Below are 22298 nucleotides of genomic sequence, written 5' to 3' on the forward strand. Positions count from 1 at the left end.
GAGACCGTTTATCTAATCGATGGTCCAGATTACAACTGGGAGGGGAACTTAGTAAAAACCCGGGATTCTCAAGGATCAAACTTGGATTTGACCGAAAATCAGAAATCAAAATGGTTTAAGGCACGTGTCGCCTCGCCATTTGATCGTTTTTGACTCGTTTTTCAACCTTAGCTCTGAACAGCATTGTTGATGGAGAAAACCCACCTTAAAGTACATGATTTGTCACATAAAAGAAAGTACTAACAAATTTCCGCGCCAACCAAGAATACTCAGAGCCCACAATTACAAAGAGTAACCAAAAGTAACTCACGTTTCACAAAAAAACAAAACACAAGAATGGGAAATCGCAAATAGATTTTTGAGTGAGAGGCCCATAAAATGGAAGGTAAATAAGCATTACTCTCACCCAAAAAGAAAATGAGAACCCAATTCAAATTGTTATGACAACTCACACTTTTCTGGTTTTTATTTTATTTATCTCTTTTTTACCCCTCCTCGCGAAAGTTTCGTGTTTTCTGACAATTTGACGGACGACGGCGAAACAATTAATTCCCCGTACATCGTCTCATGTCAGAGAAACATTCAGATATTGAAAATTCAAAGATGGCGCCATTTTATACCGAAATTTCAGCTAATTTTTTTGGATCCCGCCCATTATATTTTGTTTCAACTCATTCTTTCTTCTTATTTATACATCCAAAAATCTTCTCATCATTCTTGTTTTTTTCACATTATCTTCTTCATCTCTTTCAATCTCTAAAAACATAAATTTTCTGTTCTTTCTCTCTCTAAAAGTTGTATGTTCTTATTTTTGGATGTTCATCATTCTTATTTTGTTTCACATTTTATCTTCTTCATCTCTTTCAATCTCCAAAAACATCAATTTTTTGTTCTTTCTCTCCCTAAAAGTTGTATGTTCTTATTTTTTGATGTTCATCGTTCTTATTTGGTTTCACATTTTATCTTCTTCATCTATTTCAATCTCTAAAATCATCAAAATTTTCTGTCTTTCTCTCTCTAAAAGTTTTATGTTCTTATTTTTCTTCTTCATCACTCTTATTTGTTTCACATTTTATCTTCTTCATCTCTAAAAATATCAAAGTACATAACCAAATGGCCAGTGCACATAAACATTTCCGGTACAAAAGAAAATTCCAAGTTCAAAAGTGTCCAGTACTGAACCAAATGGTCAGTAAACAGAACAATTCCCGGTGCACAAGAAAATTTCAAGCACAAAATTGTGTAGTATATAACCAAATGGCGAGTACACATAACAATTTCCGGTACACAAGAAAATCCCACTACAAAAATGTCTAGTACATAACCAAATGGCTTGTACACAGAATAATTCTCGGTACACAAGAAAATTCCTAGTACAAAAATGTGTAATACATGTCCAAAATATGCGCAGTACACTAAATAATTCCCGGTACACGAAAAATCTCCTTGTACAAATCAATGAAATACTATCAAAAATGAAGAAATTTGTTGAGATTGGAAAGAGATAAGAAATAAATCTGAAAAAAAAAATAACAAAATTTGTTGAGATTAAAGAGAGAAATATGTGCGGGACAAAATAAAAAAGAAATAAGAAATAAATCTGAAAAAAAAAAAAACGAAAATGACATGTTAGTAAATTTTGTAGTGGCAATTCTGTAAATTCGCGGAAAGTACAAGGTTTGATGTCAGGTGCGTCAGACTATTTTTCAAAGAATTTCGCATTTCCCGAGAATTTTTCGGTGACAATTATGTAAATTTATGAAAAATACACAATTTGACGGGAGGCGTGTCAGATTATATGTCAGAAATTTTCGAGTTTCCCGGGAATTTTTCGATGATCGTTTCGTAAATTTCGAAAAGAAGAAGAGTGTTTCAGAAATTCCACCCCCAACCTGACTTGTTGGACCTGCCCCTCATTCTTTATCTGCAGTGGGCCTGATACATATTGTTGGGCTTATTTCGGGCCTTTTGTCCAACCCCTCATCTTAAATATGAGGGAGAGTGGTTAGAGACATTTGTAGATATTTGAGAATCCTGAAATGGTTAGAGACAGTTGGTCACTTATAACGAGCCAAAACGGAATTAACCATCTTGTTGACCCTAAATCAACTAAGCTTTCCCCATTATTTGAATTCTCTCATCTCATTCTAGAATTGCTATTAAACACAATTCACAAGTTTCAAAAGAAAAATAGTTCCCTGTCTCTTTCTCTCACTAGCCGCCACCCCATTCAAAATTTCAAACATACCACATTCATACAAAATTGAACTTTCTTTACTACTCAAAACATTTATGTCTAGTTGAATTCCTTGTAAAAAAGACAAGTTATTGGCCAAAATATGATGTAATCCAAAGGTTGTAGACTTACCAAACAAGTATTTATACCAGTAAACCTGAATACTTGATAGACTTGTTAGTTTTTATACAATTCAGTATGTAATAATGTATTGTTCTACAACTACATTGAACTGGACTAGAGAAGATCTAGAACGAAAATTCATAAGTCATACTCATAAATCGCATCATTTTCTCATTTAGTTGTATTACAAAGAATTAAGTGCATTTTCACAAAAATAAGTTATTGTGACTCTTGAAAAAAGGTGAAGTTTCTTCTTTTAGGATAGCCCCCATTACCAAACATCTCTTTCTACTCATATGCAATTTCTTATTATCTAACTTAAACAAATTTTGCACGTGTGGATAAGATTAATAAAATAGGGATAAATCATGGTGTTTCTGTACTATTATTCATTCACGCTATAATTTCAAAGTCGAAAGGTATTTAAATATTTAACCTAAACCATTCTAGAACAATATTTGGTTCTTATCTTTGTTTATGTCCTATGACATAGGGAATATTAATCTTTTTTGACAACCTAGAAAGTGAGACAATATTTCAAAACAACTTTTTTTTTCGTCACCACAAGGTGGTTTGGCCTTTTGGAGCAATAAAAAATGGGAAAGAACAATAAAAAACATGTTTTGATTATTAGTTATTAAGTGCTTATCTAATAATTAAGGATAACTCGTAACTATAATGATAATTCAATTTTTACCCATAAAAGTGACGTAGTGGCTATTTCCCCCTTTAAATAATCTAGCATGCCGTCTTGACTCCTTAACTATATAACAAAGTTAAATTTTTATTTCTTTCCAACTTTACCCGTCAACCATTTTAGAAGTTTTCGAGACACATAGGAGAGAAGAGTAGAGAGAGAAAAGAAGAGTAAGCAAAAAGGAAGAGAGAGAGAGATTCAAAACTAGATGAATAATGAATTGGTTTTTGAATAAAATTGTATGAATATAATACACAAACATACGTCGTACATCAATAGGCTTAGGTGCATCACAATGATGAGATATGCTCATAACTGTCGTACAATTGTCTTAAATAGCACAAAATAACAAATGATAGACTCACACCCCCACAGAATGTCGAACTTGTAACTCTGAATTTCAACGTGGATTCGCTACAGTTTAAGCAAGAACCCAAATGCGAAGAAGAGTAGAGTCGAAAAGAATAAAAAGATTATATTTCTTCTATCAAATTGTTAGTCAAAGGCCCAAACTAATTTTCCTATTTGAAACAATTGAATTACACAAGTACAATTGACGTCATACAACACACCTCATTTCGGTTGTATCATAAGAATGATATGTTTGCATCTGTTGTAGAACTGTCCTATAAAAACTGATCACTCTAGAGGTTATACATACTATCTTAAAAACCAAAACCACTATTTTTACTCCTAATAAGTTCACTAAATCACAAATTTTCACTGACAACTGAACACGTGACATTTAGATTTTTGGTTGTGAGCTTTTAAACAATGCAACACAAGAAATAGTGGATCAAAAGAGTTTATCGGGCAAAGTAGAGGATAAAATGGCTAGTTGGTCACTTATAACGGGCCAAAACGTAATTAACCATCTTGTTGACCCTAAATCAAAAAGATTTATTTGAAAGTCAATAGTCAAATATTTGACTTTCCTTTTTCCCGCACTCATAAAATCCAGCAGTTTCCCGGCAAAAACCCCAATAGACACATTCCTCTCTCTGAAAAACAAAACCCTAGAAAATCTCTTCACTGAGTTTCTCAGTTCTCAACAATGTCGAAATTAAACCCTAGAATCTTTCTCTCTCTACTTCTACTCTCTTCTCTCTCTCTCCTCATCACAGTAAACTCACAGAAACAAAACGATCAAGAACAAGAAACCCTAATAAAACTGAAGAAACAATGGGGGAATTTACCAGCACTCAATTCTTGGAACATTTCATCAAATTCATCTCACTGTAACTGGAATGGAATCACTTGTAATGAAATTGGATCTGTTATTGGAATCAAACTTCAAAATATTGATATCAGAAATGAAATTCCAGATTTCATCTGTGATTTTAAAAATCTGATTGAAATTGATCTTTCTTGGAACTATATACCTGGAGAATTTCCAAAATCTCTCTATAATTGTTCTAAACTTCAATTTCTCGATCTATCTCAAAACTTGTTGATCGGACCGATTCCTGATGATATTGATCGGATTGCATCAAGTTTGATACTACTGAATCTTGAAGCTAATAACTTGTTCGGTGATATTCCAGCTTCGATCGGTCGGATTCAGTCATTAAAGACTCTTCAGCTCGTCTCAAACTCATTCAACGGTTCTTTCTCGCCTGAAATCGGTAATTTAATGAATCTTGAAGTTCTTCAACTTGCTTATAATCCTTTCTTGCCTTTTAAGATTCCGATTGAATTCAGTAAGTTGAAAAATTTGAGGATTTTGTGGATGACGAATACGAGTTTAGTTGATGAAATTCCTGAAGAAATTGGTAGTTTATTGAATCTTGAACAATTAGATCTATCTATGAATAATTTGACTGGAAAAATTCCTGAAAGTTTGTTTCTGTTGAAGAATTTAACAGATTTACAACTTTATAAGAATAAATTATCAGGAGAGATTTCTTCTGTGATTGAATGCTTGAATCTTAGAAGGATTGATCTATCTAAGAATATGTTGACCGGAAAGATACCGGAAGGTTTTGGTAAATTGCAGTATTTGAGTAACTTTGATTTGTATGAAAATCAATTAACAGGAGTAATTCCGGCGAGTATCGGTTTGATTCCGAGTTTAACTGATATTAGGGTTTTTAAGAACAAGTTATCTGGTTATTTGCCACCAGAATTAGGGTTTCATTCAAAACTTGTTTATCTTGAAGTTAGTGAGAACCAATTAACAGGACCCTTACCGGAAAACTTATGTGCTTCAGGAGTATTAGTCGGAATCTCCATGTTTTCGAACAATTTGACCGGTGGGTTACCGAAATCTTTCGAGAACTGTAATAATTTGTCAGAGGTTATGCTTCAGAAGAACAAATTTTCCGGTGAGATACCATCAAGATTTTGGTCATTAAGTAATCTGTCTCTAGTCAGTGTCAATGATAATTTGTTTTCCGGAGAACTTCCTAATAGATTGTCATGGAATTTAACTCGGCTTGAAATGAGTAATAACAGATTTACAGGAAGAATTCCTTTAGAAATTTCGGAGTCGAAGAATTTGACCGTGTTTAGAGCTGAGAATAATTCATTTTCAGGTGAGATTCCTGTTGGATTAACTTCTCTCTCTACTCTAAATACTCTCTCTTTAGATGGAAATCAACTTTCAGGTCATCTGCCTTCAAAGATAATATCCTGGAAATCTCTCGATATTCTTACTCTAAGCAGAAACCAGATCTCTGGTCAAATCCCGCCTGAAATTGGCTCACTTCCTGACATTAATGTTCTCGACTTATCGGAAAATCAACTTTCAGGTGAAATTCCATCTGAACTTGCGCGTCCAATCCTAAGTTTTCTTAATCTTTCATCAAATAAACTCACCGGAAAAGTCCCAAGTCAAATGGACAATCTGGGTTATCAAACAAGCTTTTTGAACAACTCTGGTCTTTGTGGAAATACCCAAATTCTTAACCTTCAATCCTGCACCACTTCAAACCCTAGAAAAAAATTATCGACTCGACTACTCGCTTTGATTCTAGTCATCTCTATAGCTAGTTTCATAGTTGTTGTCTTCTTGATATTGTTTTTGAGGAGAGAATTTCATAGGCGAAAGGGAGGGGATGATCCTACAACATGGAAGCTAACTTCATTTCAGAGATTAGATTTTACAGAATCAAACATTCTGTCGAATTTGATCAAGGATAACCTGATTGGAAGTGGTGGGTCAGGTCAGGTATATAAAGTACCCATTAACGGTTCAGGATATTATGTCGCTGTGAAGCAGATATGGAACAAAGGGAAATTAGAACAGAAGTTAGATAAAGAATTTCAAACAGAAGTTGAGATTTTGGGAACAATTAAACATTACAATATAGTGAAATTGTTATGTTGTATCTCAAGTCAGAATTCAAAGCTTCTTGTTTATGATTATATGGAAAATGGCAGCTTGGATCAATGGCTTCATGGACGAAACAGTTTGATTCATCGAAGATTTCTTAATTGGCCTAAGAGATTAGATATTGCAATTGGAATTGCTCATGGTCTTTCTTATCTTCATCATAGTTGTTCTCCTCCGATCATTCATCGTGACATTAAATCGAGTAATATATTGTTGGATTCTGATCTGAAGGCAAAGGTTGCAGATTTTGGACTAGCTAAGATGCTAGCTAAGGAAGGACAGCTTACTTCAGCTTCTGTTGTTGCTGGCTCATTTGGATATATTGCTCCAGGTAAGAAAACCCATTTCAAAACTCATTCTCTTTTTCGTCGATCTAAAGTTAGGTTATAGGCACTGTCAATTAGGTTATAGGCAGGTAGTCGTTAGCGCCTTCGAGTTTGAAGTCGAGGCCCCATAATATGTTAATTTCGATGATGCACGCTTGAGGACCGTCCAATGAAGTGGGTGTGCATCTAACTCGGGTGCTTTTCCCAAGTAGAAGGCGCTCGGGGTACACTTTTTCCAGAGTGAAATGTGCCCTAGGTGCCTATGGCCAAACCCATGGGTGCCATTTTAGATTGTTTTGGTCCTCTGTCACCCCCAAAATATAGCTCAGGCGTGGATTTTCCTCCCAGTTACAAGACTGACCATCTGCTCACTCCACAGCCTATGTAAGATTAACCTACCAATATCCCCTTCAAACATCGTTTTTAGCTCAATGAACTATTGAAACGAGGCTCTATTATGAGGAGTATAATAGGGGAGATCTTGGACCTCTCTTACCCACCAACCCCGAGAGGCAAGGCCTTCCCACAGACTTATCCCTTTCACAACTAAGGTTAGGATTGTTTTAACAATTAGATATTTGATTTGTCAGAGTACGGTCAGACCATGAAGGTGAACGAGAAAATCGATGTTTATAGTTTTGGGGTGGTACTCTTAGAACTAGTAACTGGAAAAGAACCCCACAAAGGAGATGAAAATACAGGTCTTGCTGAATGGGTGTGGCGAAAAATGCAAGAAGTAAAAAGAATCGACGTTTTGCTAGACGACGAGGTGAAGGAAGATCAGTACTTAGAGGAAATGAGAAAGGTGTTAAAACTTGGTGTTATTTGTACTAGTACATTACCTTCAGTTAGACCAACCATGAAAGAAGCACTAGAAATTCTAATTCGACGTGGGCCTCTTCAAGACCAATACAAAGTGACGAAGAAAAATACCTTGATTACTGAGTATGATTCTTCTCCTCTTCTTAATGTTTCTACTAATAGAGGTAGTCAACGAAGAAGATCCGATATGGCTCATAATAACGACGACAATGATGATAATGATGATTTAGCTAGTAATGTATGAGACACATAATGATTTTAGACACTTTGCGAAAAATTTGTGTACATGATATTGTTGTATTTGTATATGAGGATAATAAGGCTACCGCAGTTGTGAGGAATATAAGATGAGTATAAGAATGGTAAAAATAGGATTGTATTAGTATGAAGCAAAGTAAAAATAATAGATCCAGAGTTTACATAGGGACAAGATGGAAATTTTCGGGCATTTTTTTTTTTTTTGCGTGTTGATTTAGCATCATCATCTATTATATTTTCAGGTTGGATAGTGGTTCCCCTTGTATTTAGCTTTCAAGCAAGTATAGTTTGTTATAATTGCTATATGTAAATTATGACTTTTAGTAATGGTTTTTACCACCGTATTCTCACCATTTTTAGAGTTCAAGAGTGTGGCCAAAGGCGCTTTGAGTAAATCCATATATTCACTTTACAATGAGATATTGCGAGAGATGTACTAACGTCGTTATTGCTTATTATATTTGTGACGTGGATGACACAATTTGTAAACAATAGACACAATCCAATGGGGCACTTAGGTGGCTACACATAGGATAATTATTATTTTTTTCCAACCAGTGTTGTTAGATGTCCAGATATGACAGGGTCTTTGCGCACACATACCCACTTAGCATAAATGTGTTCATTAAATTTTTAGTTCATTTTAATTCACGGTGAAAACCCACACTCTGAATTTCAACAAAAAAACCCACTCTGAGCACAATACAACTAAATGTTATTCTCCCAATAATCAGTGAAAAGACCAACTCAAAGACAAATGGTGTTCGTAGGGTACAGACAAAAATGTAGTAGTCTATGTTTTTTTTTTAAAATTATTCAGCGTGCTTCGAACTCTAAACTTTTAAGATGAAAGACAATACATCTTACCACTCTCTCATCCAAAAAAAAAAAATACATCTTACCACTCCAACAAACAGTTGTTGGAAATGCAGTAGTCTATGTTGTTCAAATCTAACACAATAGGACAGACTCCTTAACAAAAAAAAAAAAACACAATTGCACAGACAAAGCCCTAACTCCCTCGTGGCACTACAAGTAAGGACCGAGCCTGAGTCAAAAAAGATAGGCGCCTAGCTTGGACAATATGTACGTGTACAATGTTTGTTTTTTGAAGACATCGCAAGTGGTGCTACCTTTGCAATCATTTGATAGTCTCTTCAATACAGAGAAGATCTCCATCACCAAATCAAGTGATCACGTGAAAATCGAGGTCTTTTTTTGATTGGTTGGGATCTATCAAACCAAGGACCCCACAACACAATTTTTTTTTTTTTTGTTGAAACCCCACAACACAATTAGTGGACTCCAACTGTTACTACAGAATAATTCCATTTATAAAGATACATCTCCGATATTTCGGGCTATTGTTAATACAGTAGGATTTATTTTTTTAACCCTTAATGTGTCGGTGCAAATCCCATACGCAACCATTTCGTTAACCTTATTTTTAACTTGAGTGACAAAGACCCAATGACATTAAAATCCTCAAACATGTCTATAACTTTGGTTTTTTTGAGTAGATCATGTCTAGAACTTGTTTTTTTCTTGATGAAGGGGGTGTATAGACGGCCCATCAGCAGAATGAAGGCGTGTGCTAGTCTTATTGACCAAAAGAATGAGACTTATACGTGTCAGAGTCTCTTTTTCAAGTTGAGCATTTGACTTTTCATTTAAGATAAATTAATCTCCTTAGTGTAGATTCACTTAGACACCAAGGGACAAAATGTAGCAACTTTTTATAATAGACGATCTCAATAAACCTTATAGGACACATGTTGATTAAATGTTTTACTCTCTAATATTAAAGCAGAGATTCAATTTACGAACCTTTTCTAGTAATAAAGAAAGTTGCAATAACACGAATTCTAGAATTAATGATCATGACTTCATTCCGCAACAGTTGCAAATAAAGTTATATATCTATTGAAATGCTAGGGTGGCCACTATGATAATACACCTAGAGGCCCTCCTTGGCTCTTAAAGACCCAGATTCCTAGCATGAATATTATCGCTTATTAAATTCTACTACCACTCGTTATTTGTTCAGTCTGCCATGCTGATATTCTTACTTGCTTACGGACCCAAAATTCACATGAAGTTGGATAGGAGGGTAAATCTTTATCTGTCTCGTATGGAGCATACATTCTCGTTGACAAGTACTTAACTTATGTTCACCCACGTTACATATCAATTAACAAACGAGGGCAATAAAACAATTGTACAATTTGGCTACTTGTTATCTTCACTTCCGTTGACAAGTCAACAAATTTAATGGGTCCCAACTTAAATGCACCTTGTTCACGGTTCACCACAGGATTTGTAAAGTAGTATCTTCATCCAACGGTTGAGAATTCACTAAAAATTAACGTCTCAATTTTGTACTTCCATGGCTGGCTGATAAAGAGTTTCAAAGTTGAGTTCAAAAGTATCCAACTTTCACAAATTTGTGCAATTCCCATATGATTTTACCATGAAAATAAGAGAAATGGGTATCCATTTTTTCTCTGTTTCTCTCTCTAGAATTTCATAGGGTTTATGATGATGATATTGTTGTTGTACTCTGTAAAAAGCTTTTCAGATTTGCTATAAAGTCCAAAGCTTTCAGAGAGATTTTCTGCAAAGAGAAAGTTAGAGAGAGAAAATAATAGCTGTAAAAAGAACTCTGAGTAAAAAGATCTTAATCGACCCAAAAGAGATAACAGAGTTAAGTTGAATCATTGGGTCAGAGAAAAAAGAAGGAAAAAAGTATATATATCTGGCTGGGTGTGCTTTAATGGTGATGCAGAGTTTGGGTACTAGTAACAATTTCTAGAGAGAGATAGAAAGAAAGGTTTAAACCCTATTCATCTTCTACTTGTTTCATTCATTTTTCTCAATCCAAAAACAGTAGTTTGGTTTGTTTTATAGTGATCTAAAAAGTTATTGATAGGGCATAATTTTGAGAGCATGTGCCCCGCCTTCTTTTTTTTTTTAGTCAGGTTTGCGTTCACTCTTAGGGCTCCCACAGGCTAGGCAAGTCGGAGGGCACTCGGAATGGGCCTAATTTGTGTTGAACTTGAACAACACCAACAACACAGGCTCAGGCCAATCCAAGTACCCTCAGAATGCTCGTCTGAAACCCACTAGGAGCGCCACGAGTAAGTGGGCATGAGCAAAAAAGGTAGGGCGCCTTTAAAGGCTTTCGCACGTCACAGCCAAAACAGAAATCATTGTGAGTAGATGAAGGAGAGTGTCAAACAATTTTGCTAGCCCTCAAATGGGTGCTCAAACTCTAGCCTTTATGCATCGTGGTGGAAAGTCTCATGGTTGATGATTCAGGGTACGATAAGTAGGGGTGGGAAAGAGATCCGGAAGACCGCTATCCGACCCGTTCGACCGAGATAAAAAGTGTCCATGTGTCACGTGCATATTGTTGAGCATGCATATGACGTGACGAGTGCTAGGAGAGCACGTACGAGCATATAGGCCGTAGGGCCGAATACGAGGTCGAAGTAGGGCAAGAGTGCCAGCAAGCTTCCTTAGGCCATGCACGGGGACATCCGTGGCATTCAAGACTTTGTCAAGGATACGAAGGGTTATTTGGACGAGAGTATGCCTGGTTAAAAGGATTGATGTTTCCTTGTGGAAATAGGCAAAACAAGAAGTTTGCACCTTAGGAGGGGGTGGTCTCCCTTCCTCATATGCATCCAGCATATGTCAAGACCTCGTGGATGGGAGCTCGCCCATCTTAGCATGATATGCACGAAAGTGAGCATCCTCGTGGCGCAACCCATGAGGCCGGCCTAGCGTATGCGAGAGAAGCATATTGCACGGGTTCCCTTGTCATAGGAAATGGCTCGGGACAGTACCTGGAGATAGGTTACTGCGGGTTCCTTTGGAAGGTGTGTTGCATGTTCTCATGCCATGACGAGGCGTGCGTCGTGCTAGCATATTCCATAAGGAGGATTGAGCTATTCAAGGGGCTAAGCCTTGATGTGCTATGTTGGGCATGAGGTAGCTTATTAGAGATGGATGCTCCTATGCCCAATGTCCGGATGGTAAGCCGAGATGATAAGGTGCCGGATGCTTGAGACTAGATGGCAAGATCCGCATATGCGGCTTGGGGTGCTCCGCACGTATGTTGGTATCCTTTATAGTGGGCGAGAGTCTACGACTCAAGGAAGCGTTATACGGGACGGCTCGAGCTATGCTCGTAGGTTAGGGACACGTTGGTGTCATGCCGCATTATTGGTTGGGAACCAAGATGACTTGATAGTCGAGATGCTCCGAATATGTTCGGGAAGGCTGGCTATGTGTTAGGAGGGAATACATAGCGCCGCACGGTACGTTAGGATTTGATATTCCGCACTATCGACCCGTGACTTTGAGCATAATATGCCGGGTCGACCTAACGGGACAAAAAGGCCGTGACACATGGACACCCGATGGTCATAACGGTCAGTGTCCCACCGGCCCGAAAGAATTGGCAGACGGTCACGGTCAAAATTCTATGTCGAAGGACCGACCGCTAACCGACCGGTACGAGTGACCGAATAGGTTGACCGACTAAACTGTCCTCATTTTTAGAAGTTGACCGTTGAATTTTATAGACATATGAATATATGATGATCATTGGCTATAGTCACTCTGGAAGACCAAACATTAGTGCATGACTTAATTATATCTTGTCAAATGATGATCAACTGTGTTTTTTCTTTTTTATATTTATTTTTGATTTCTTGGCTAAACATCTTCATTTGTAAGTAATTTTGTTTGTGGTAATAAAACTAAAGTTCTGAATTAAGTAAATTTATTGGAAAGTCCGGACCGAGACCGTCTGGTGTCCGACTGGACCGGTAAAATAAACGGTCTTGGACGGTCAATGGACAAAGAATTCTTGAGAGTGACCGTCCGAGTAAATAGGTGGTCACCAACAGTTTATGTCCGAGTCGACCGGTTCGATGAAGTTAGAGTCCGGTACCGACCGATCCGGACCGATTCCCACCCCTAACGATAAGTCTTTTAATTTGTATTAGACTGCACTTTGAAAGTGTCTTGAATAAGAGTCGATGTATAATCATATTTCAATCTTATTTCGTCGGACTCTTTTACTTATGTTTGTAGTTGTTATCAATGTAAAAGGGTGTATCCTATTTTCGTTTATAGATGATAGAGTTAGGGAAGGTTGAGTGTTAGAATTTTAGTGAGTTACAAATATTAAAGCTCTTGAAAATCTTCTATAATCTTGTTTTGTGTGATTGTCTATTATTATTATTATTATTATTATTATTATTATTATTATTATTATCATCTTTTTTGTCGTAACAGTTCAACTATGGTGCTAGAGTGGCCTAGCAAACAATTAGTTAAAAAGAAGAGTCCAAAAGGTTAAGAAAAGACTGAGAGACGTACCCTCATTTTCTATAATTATTGTAAGAACAATGTGGTCACCTTTTGATCTTCCAACTATACTACTCTGTCCAACCAGTATCTTAGCTCAAATTTCGTCGAAATATGTAGAAAACCAAATTCAAAGGGAGAAAATACTCCCATGTTGAATCAAATATTCTGATTGGGATTGCCTTGATAGCATTCACGTGTATGATTTATGTGTAGAGTCTGTCTAGTTTTTCTAGTTCCCTATCATTACTCATGTTACTGAAAAATGATAAAGAACAAAAAGAACTAGACAAACTCTAGACAGAAATCATATGCGGTTTCATGTGATAGGAGCTTCAGTGAATTAGAATCATCAGAATGAAGAATCACGGTAAGTCACGTATAATTACTCTTGTCATTTTGCTAGATGTTAACCAAAAGTGAGAGAAAGTGGAAGGAGAAAAGGGTAAATTGAGTTTTTTTAGGGAGAGAAAAAGATAGTGGAGGAGGATATAAAAAGGATTAGAACCATAAGAAAAGATTCAAGTGATTAAAAATAGAGAGTTTAATCAACTACTCAACTTAATAGGTATTCCTTTTCTCTTTTCTTTATAACAACACATAGCTCCACAAAGTTAGAGAGAGAGAGAGAGAAACAGAATTCTTTCTAATTTTTATTGGAGGAAGAAAAATTCAACCTTTTTTTGAATTTGAGAGATAGTGGATTAGTCTTCCCTCTCTCTCTCTCTAACTCATACTGTCTCTGTGATTATATTACTTAATGGAGTTTTTTTTTTTTTTTTATGTTTCTGTGAGTTCTTTTTGTCTTGTATTGAAGTTTTTTAATTAGGGTTTAACAGATCTTTTCCATTCAAAAAATCTCAATTTCTTTCATACCCATTTCTCTTTCTCCCTTGTATTCCTCAAAGATCATTGCTTTTTAGTGAGAGAATCACTTATACATCTTCTTCTTCTTCATTTCATCTCTCTAAAGTAACTTGGGTATCTCTTTAATAATCTCTATAGGAATGGGAAGAGCAAGAAGGTGGTTTAAGAGTTTATTTGGATCAACAAAGAAAGAGATTATAGAACAGAGAGAGAAAAATTCCAATATTGGGTATGATCAGAATCAGATTGAGAAGAAGAAAAGATGGAGCTTTACAAAGGGTAGAAGAGATTCGGGCGATACGAGTCGAATTTCAGGTACAATTCCGGTGGTGAATTTACAAGATGATGAAGCAAATTGGTTAAGATCATTTTATAGTGAGAATGAACAGAGTAAGAAAGCAATTGCTGTTGCAGCAGCTACTGCTGCTGTTGCTGATGCTGCTATTGTTGCTGCTCAAGCTGCTGTTGCTGTTGTTAGACTTACTAGCAACCATGGAAGGAGAACAACCATTTTTAATGGAGATTTTAGAGAAAGAAGATTGGCTGCTGTTATTAAGATTCAAACTGTTTTTAGAGGATTTTTGGTAAGTGGGTTTTGATTTTTTTTTTCTCATTAAAAAAGGTTTAATTTTGCTATGATTTGATGATTAACTTATGATTGTCTTCTCTCGATCGTCGATATTGTTCTGTTTTTGACACTCAGGCCCAATCCCATAGGCCCCTAGAACCTTCGTCACTAGAACCTCCATCACGAGCAAAAGTTCGTACCTATTTGGCTTGGACCCAAATGTCAAAATGAGAGATGATATCGGTTACTGTTATGACTTGGGGCTTTACATGATTTGATGTTTAACATCCTGAACCAAACCATAGGTTCGTGGAGCCTTTCGCCAAGTGTAAGCGCTTGGGCCTAAGTGTCAACAACAGAGATAATATTGTTCAGTTTTTGACATCTAGACCCAAGCTTATAGGCTTGTGGAATTTTCGTCAAGAACAAAACGCTGTATCTTTCTGGCTTGAGTCTGAGGCTCAAAAGGAGAGATAATACCGATTACTGTTAAGATTCGGGTTGTTACATTCTCTACCTATCTCTCTTAAATTTTATAAAGAAGTGAGACAACTTGGTTTTACTTGTCTTTCTTTTTAATGAATAAATTTTGAATTCAAACTCTTGTTTGTTTCTTGTTATTTTCTTTGATTGACAACTTGGATTCTTCCTTTTTCTACTTTTTGTATTAATGTTTAGGGATTGTTATCTAAATTAGGTCTTTGAGTAAATATTCTTCTTCAAATTCAATTGCTATTCTCAAACCGAACTTAGAAGTTTCTCAATCTTGTTTAGTTTTTGATTAATGAATCTGATTTGGGTTTTTCTTTGTTTAGGCAAAGAAAGCTCTTAGAGCTTTAAAAGGATTAGTCAAAATCCAAGCTCTATTTAGAGGTTATCTTGTTAGAAAACAAACTACTGCAACTCTTCACAGTATGGAAGCTCTAATTAGAGCTCAAGCTACTATTCGATCGCAACGAAGTAAATTTTCTCGCAAAGATCATCTCCTTCAACCCGAATTTCGATCCCATCAATCCATTGTAAGTCTATCTTTCTCTATGTGGTTTTTGGTATACGCGGCAAAATTTTCAAGGGAGTCGGAACCCAAAACGCCTCAAACCCTTGACTTTGAGGTCATGAACCAAGTTCTTGACCACTCTAGCAGAGGGTCTCTTTGTGTCTTTTTTTGGTCTAAGTGAAAATAAATTTTAAGGAGTCTCATCCCAACCCAGAGTGCCTCGAATCCTTGACCTTTAGGTCATAAACAAAGTTCTTGACCACTCCAACCGCTGGACTCTCTTATCTCTCTGACTTAGTCATTTCCTCACATTTTTCAGGAGAGACTTGATGAGCCGAGAAGTGGGTACACTTCATCAACTCGCAGTTGGAGATTATCATCGTCGATTGAAACATCGATGAACAACTTCAACGAAAGCCCGAAAATCGTTGAAATTGATACTTACAAACCCAAATCAAGATCACAAAGAACAAGTTCATCAATGTGGGAAAATTGTGAATCTCCAAGTCTATATAAAACTCCATCTCATCTATCAATTCCTAACTGTAGAAACTACTCGGAATTCGATTGGAGTTTCATGGGAAACGAATACAAATTCTCAACAGCACAAAATACTCCAAGATTTGTAAATTTTGATTCATCAAATTTACAATCAAAAAGTGTTTGTGCTGATAGTTTATACTCAAATTCCCCAAATTATATGGCAAATACTCAATCATACAAGGCAAAAGTAAGATCATGTAGTGCTCCAAAACAGAGAACAGAAGGATCAACTCTTGTCCATGGGAGAAAGAAAATTTTATTGAATGAATTTGTGGAATCAAGGGCTAGTTTAAGTTGTATTAAGATGAGAAAATCTTTTTCTCAGTCTCAAGAGCATTTGGATTCCAAGAAGAGTGTAATGGGTGAAATTGCTGATGGGTCATGTGAGATGGTTTGTGAAGCTGAAAGAGATTATTTGCATACTAGATGGTAATGAAAGTCCGAAAAATAAATAATAAAGTTTCGTCTTTTTTTTCTTCTTCTCTCTTTTGTCATTTCATCCCACGTCGAAACCCTTACCTTTGGATGGAGTCTAGTATGAGCGTAGATTTTGCGCATTCCGCATTATTTTGTGGGTTAAATTCAGTATTTATTAGAAAACTAAAACATCCAAAAATAAAAAATAAATATCCACAATGATTCAAAGTAAAGTTACCTAGTCCAAAAGTAAAAAATAAATATCCACAATGATCCAAAGACAACAAAATGTTATAGAAATTTGAGGATATTAGGGGTGAGGTTTGAAATATTTCAAATCAACAATGATTATGATTAGACATTGATGGATGATAGTTGCACTAGGGCAGTTATGGTAATTCTAAATATGGACATAACCTCATCCCATCATTTCACAACTCACATCATCATCATCATCATCATTGTCTTCTTATTCTTTTAGCACATGTTAAATAGAAAGGAAATTGTTTTTCCCATGACTTGCCTAGGTTCTAAGAATGTGGGATAAGGTTAGGTCCTTTTGACAATATTCAACTCAATTCCATGTTTGTTCTCTCCTCTAATATGGGTTGAAAAAATGACCCATTACTCAAGTTATAAAATATGTCCCTTACAAACATTTTTTCCACTAGGTGAAAATAGAGATTGTATTTTCAATAAAAACTAAGCTTGAGATCAGGGCAAGAGTAAGCAGACTTGAACCTTGTTAGGGCTTCTTGGCATCCTTACGAGAGACCAAGGTTTGTCTGCATTCTACTACTCCTATATGATATGGTATAACTAGAGATGGTTTAATCAAGATTAGTCATTAATCATTGATTAAGCATAGGCATTAATTAAGCCAAACAGAGTAGTATATGTTTTGTTTCAATCAAGATTAGTCATTGATCATTCCCTCAGAATCCAAAACTATTTGTTGGAGTGGAAATTTCAGACACGCTGAATAACCGATTTTCTTGTCTTAAACGAAAAAGGGTAGATATCATAACTTTTTCCTCAAAATAATTTCAAATGTAACATACAAGAAAGGAAAAAAACACCTTAAAGAGATGTAACGGCCGAAAATAACACAAGTTTAGAAGATTCATACATAATTATTTATTTTGAAAAATGTAAGGTAATATAAGAGCAAAATACGCTTAAAACCAGCCCTTTACACTTCAGGAACTTTTTTTGGAAATCGACTATAATAGTAATCAAAGGCATTGATACATCATCAAAAGATATTGCAAATATTAGTGAATTGGATATGCACCATAACTGATGTAGATTGTTGCGGAAGCGTAAAAATAATGGAATCCACCATTATAACAATGATAAAATACGTAAATAAACTGATAAAATACGTAAATAAACTGATAAAGTAAAGAACAAAACGATAAACCTAATTAATAATAAACTCGATTGATCTGAATGACCAAGACCTTCCTTTTATAGGAACTAAGACACTTCTAGATAGACTCAAACTATGATTCCTAAATATCAAAGATACTCAAGCATAGAAACTTCTAAACCTGAAATTCTTAAATCTAACCCTAATGGACTCGACCGCGAGGCCCAATGACTTGAACGTGAGGCCCATGATGATGGCCTCCATCAATAACTGCCCCATCTAAGCCCCTTGGAGACCATCCTAAAGAGCTTAAAATCCCAACCTAACAAACCTAAAACCCAGCGAGATAGATTAATTTATTTATATCCAAGCTCAATAAATTCTGGATTTACACTTCGAACCTGGGACCTCCTTCATGCGGAGTAGGTGTCCAACCACTACACCAGGATTAATGAACAATAAAATGGAAGAGTAAGATGAGAAAAACCCAAGACTAAGACTAAACCTAAGTCGAAGCCCAAGACAAAACCTAAGATCAATCCTAATATCAAGCCCAAACCCAAGATCAAGCCCAGGCCCGACCCAAACAAAATGATGGAGAACTCCAGTATATATGATAAGATAAACTAATGAACATATCAAGATACTCAATTCACTTGAATTTTACAGACAAATCCAAACAGAAACAAAGATCATCAACTCAAAACCATAATCAACAACAAAATCTGATAAAACTTCCAAGTTCACCAATATATTAATTTGTTTCAACACAAGAACTTCCTCAAACAAATTATTTTTACTGTGAAAAAAACACTATCCATGGCAGAAAAACAGATAGCCAAGTAGAATAAGAGAGATAGAGATTCAAGCTGCTTAATGAAGAACCCATAAAAAAAGAATCATGGATAAATAATTAACGATCCGCCAAATGCAGCTTACATGCCCTGTTCGATGAGATAATCACCAATCCTTTCAACAACCATGTTGCATTGTCCGGGAGTAACGGGTTCTTCATAGAGGCCAAAAATCAGAGATTGACCTGTTTTCTTGATTGTGACACCACCCGAACCCTGTAAAGAAAATCATAATATGGTTGGGGTAAGATTCACAGCTTCTTCCATGAATGATGAATGAATAGATAAAGTTGAATATTAGCAGGTAAGAACTACAGACGAACAAAAAACATTCAAGAAATAATTTAGGGGAAGGGAGTGAGCAAGAACATGACTCAATCCCGATAAAGCCGTCGACTTAGTGTCTTACCTATTAGTAAAACCTTCCGCGGCTTATCTCTACCCGGATGATATAAGATGCCAAACTGAGACCTCAGAAGGTATTTACTCTCATACCGAGATTAGTTAAGACAGCCCGATTTTCTAGAAATGGAAAAAGTTGGTGTATTCTCCGAATGTGGGGTTGCTGCTTTTACAGGTTCTAGCTAGCAAGTTTCTAATTATCTTAGACGTACGAGGACAAGTGCTTATGCCGATAACTCCTTCATTCAATATAATAGCATAAGACATCACTCTTTGATAATGTAATAGGTTTTCAGATTCAGAAACATTTAGATTGAGGTCTCAATTTCGTACGTCATTTATAAGATTACGTGAATAGAAACTTCATATCTAAAGAATAGCTTATATCGCATGCTTCTATAAAGAGAGAAAAAAAAATTAGGTTCAATAATTACCAATTATCATTAACACTTCGTTCAAACAAGTTCATTTCATTAATTACCAAATACCGATAATCGCTTTTAAGACGAAACGGATGGAATGAGAGCACTAATTCATTCAGAGATTGAAGCCACCTTCTTCACGGGGTTCAAACATCGAATTGGAAAACTCTAGACGTCTTATGATTCTATGGTCTTTAGATTTGCAAATTGATGTTAAAAATTATAAGTTTCTATCATAAATTCCCCTATGCTAATCGCGATTAACTAGAGAATTATTCAATTGAAAAAAATGTAGGTAAATTATCACCTTCTTTCCTCGAATGACAGCACCCGGCTCGCCTTGAATCACCATATACTTTGTTCCAGCAAGGTGCAAGCCAGTTGGAGCAAGGGATCCGGGTTCGTCAAAATCACGCATAATCCCAGTTACCTCCTCGGGCTTAAGCTACAAAACAAACAACAACTAGGTAATCAAAAACTAGTACTAATACATAAATCACAATTAAGCTAAATGGCATGGGTCAGAAGACAATTACTTTTTTGTTGTTTTAGATATATGATCCAACAATATATGGATAACAAAAATGATTTTTTTTATCAAACAAGATTAATGGTGGGTTAGTGACAAATCAAATTAGTAATGGGGAAACAAAAGTAAGAAACCCTAGCTGATCTAATTGATCTAGTCAAAATATACATTATTGATCTTGAATTATCTAAAATGGAACATACCCATATTAGAATTCATCCTAATTAATCCAAACTGATCTCAATCAAAACTATTAAACTCATCTTCAATCCCAATAAAAGATTCAAATTAGGAACAAATCCTAATCAGATTCAACATAATCTTAAGAACCCATTAATCAAAACAAATAAAAAATCATACCCACAACTAAAAATTTGATCTTAATTAATCCAAACTGATCTCAATCAAAACTCTTAAATTCATCTTTCAATCCAATAAAAGATTCAAACCAGGAACACATTCTTATCAGATTCAACAAAAACTTAAGAACCCATTAATCAAAACAAATAAAAAATCATACCCACAACTAAAAATTTGATCTTAATTAATCCAAACTGATCTCAGTCAAAACTCTTAAATTCATCTTTCAATCCCCAATAAAAGATTCAAATTAGCTTATCAAAATTAGCTTATCAGATTCAACAAAATCTTAAGAACCCATTAATCAAAACAAATAATAAATCATACCCTTAACTAAAAATTTGATCCTAATCAATCCAAACTGATCTCAATCATTAATCCAAATTGATCTCAATCAAAACCCTTATATTCATCTTTCGATCCCAATAAAAAAAGATTCAATCAAATTAGGAAGAAATTCTTATTAGATTCAACAAAATCTTAGAAACCCATGACTCAAAATCAATAATAAATCAGACCCATGATTAAAATAAGATCAGATCTGAGAGAGAAAAGAAGATTATACCACAGGGAAATTAGGGCTCTGAGCCCAAACACTTCCATCATGGCCGAGGATAGCAGCAGAAGTGAGGTGTTGGCCAAGGCCTTCAATATCACACATAAGATGATCATCAACGTAAGATTGCCACGACATTTTTTTTTATTGATTTCTTCTTCTTCTTTCTTCAGTGGAGGAATGAAAGAATGAATTGTTTAGTGTGAGAAACAAAATAGTGAATCACGAGTATGGTGGAGACAGAAGAATTTCATTTTATAAGCATTTTTTCTTAGTCGAAATTACGTTTATATCCTCTTGTTTAAGTGGAAAGACCTATTATTTCTATTTTTAACAAGTTAAATTCATCGCACTTTTTTTTAACTAAGTTAAATTCATCGCACTTTCACAAATGAATAAAAATGAAATTTATCGACACTCTTTTGAGACGAAGGGATCTGTTAGTAAAGAACAAAGATCACTACTTTATGGAGATCGCCAATATATAAATATATAAGTGATGTTGGAAATGAAGGTGAAGATAAAAATAAAAAGACAGAAGAAAACATGGTGATGGTTGTGGACGAAGGTGATATAAGGCTAGAGTAGGTATATATATGTCTAAAATGTGAGTGTATGGTAAGTGAAATTAGGTTTAAGTGATAAGTAAAAAACATGTATTACTACAATGAGAAGAGCAGATTGTTTATCTCCTTTTTTCTTGAGATTTTTTTTGTGGAGAACCAATTGTTTATTTACTCGTCCAATTGTTTATCTACTCATCCAATCAAATTAGCCAAAGACAGACATTCATAAGCCCATATTAAACTTTCGAACAATTTGGGTCACTATCATATAAGTCATATAAGCGCAGTGCTCTTTTTTCCAAAGGATTTGCGCGACTTTGGGTTTTGTAACTGAAATATAAGCTGGTTCTCTGTAGATTCTTAAATCGGATTTGTTACCCTTGGCTCAATGAGAGGTATCCATAAGACAACTCTCATTTTACCACATTTTTTGTGCCTTTAGTAGGCTTGATACCCATTTTCTATCTTTAAATCATGTTTGTTCTTATAAACTTCAACAAAAAAAAAAAAAAAGATAGCAACTGGAAAGAAAAATACTCATTCTCTCTAAAACAACTCCTATCAAATAAATTTAGAAGGATCATCTGACTTTCTGGCACCAAAGGTAAAGATGCTCTAATTGACATTTTTTCTATGGATACAACAAAACTCACATCAATCATACAATAGA

General features: G+C 35.4%; 3 protein-coding genes across 3 annotated transcripts; 2 read left to right on the forward strand and 1 right to left on the reverse strand.

Moving 5' to 3' along the window:
* Positions 1 to 4043: 4043 nt before the first annotated feature.
* LOC147540595 (uncharacterized) lies at positions 4044 to 7968 on the forward strand. The gene is made up of 2 exons (XM_086644747.1): positions 4044 to 6721; positions 7307 to 7968. Exons 1-2 carry the CDS (start codon positions 4111 to 4113, stop codon positions 7780 to 7782), a joined length of 3087 nt encoding a protein of 1028 aa, XP_086500873.1. The 5' UTR covers positions 4044 to 4110; the 3' UTR covers positions 7783 to 7968.
* Positions 7969 to 13704: 5736 nt separating this feature from the next.
* LOC147540596 (protein IQ-domain 26-like) lies at positions 13705 to 16632 on the forward strand. The gene is made up of 4 exons (XM_086644064.1): positions 13705 to 13743; positions 14181 to 14626; positions 15426 to 15629; positions 15927 to 16632. Exons 2-4 carry the CDS (start codon positions 14183 to 14185, stop codon positions 16581 to 16583), a joined length of 1305 nt encoding a protein of 434 aa, XP_086500190.1. The 5' UTR covers positions 13705 to 13743; positions 14181 to 14182; the 3' UTR covers positions 16584 to 16632.
* A 2033-nt stretch (positions 16633 to 18665) lies between these two features.
* Positions 18666 to 21626, reverse strand: LOC147540597 (profilin-like). Its single transcript, XM_086640938.1, has 3 exons — positions 21072 to 21626; positions 19925 to 20062; positions 18666 to 19009 (listed from the first exon to the last, which is right to left on the reverse strand). Exons 1-3 carry the CDS (start codon positions 21198 to 21200, stop codon positions 18875 to 18877), a joined length of 402 nt encoding a protein of 133 aa, XP_086497064.1. The 5' UTR covers positions 21201 to 21626; the 3' UTR covers positions 18666 to 18874.
* Between the last annotated feature and the right edge of the window lie 672 nt (positions 21627 to 22298).

The sequence above is a fragment of the Eschscholzia californica genome, unplaced genomic scaffold (assembly GCF_041429995.1).
Source record: "Eschscholzia californica isolate CP2 unplaced genomic scaffold, dmEscCali1.0.p SCAF_5, whole genome shotgun sequence".
NCBI classification, from domain to species: domain Eukaryota; kingdom Viridiplantae; phylum Streptophyta; class Magnoliopsida; order Ranunculales; family Papaveraceae; genus Eschscholzia; species Eschscholzia californica.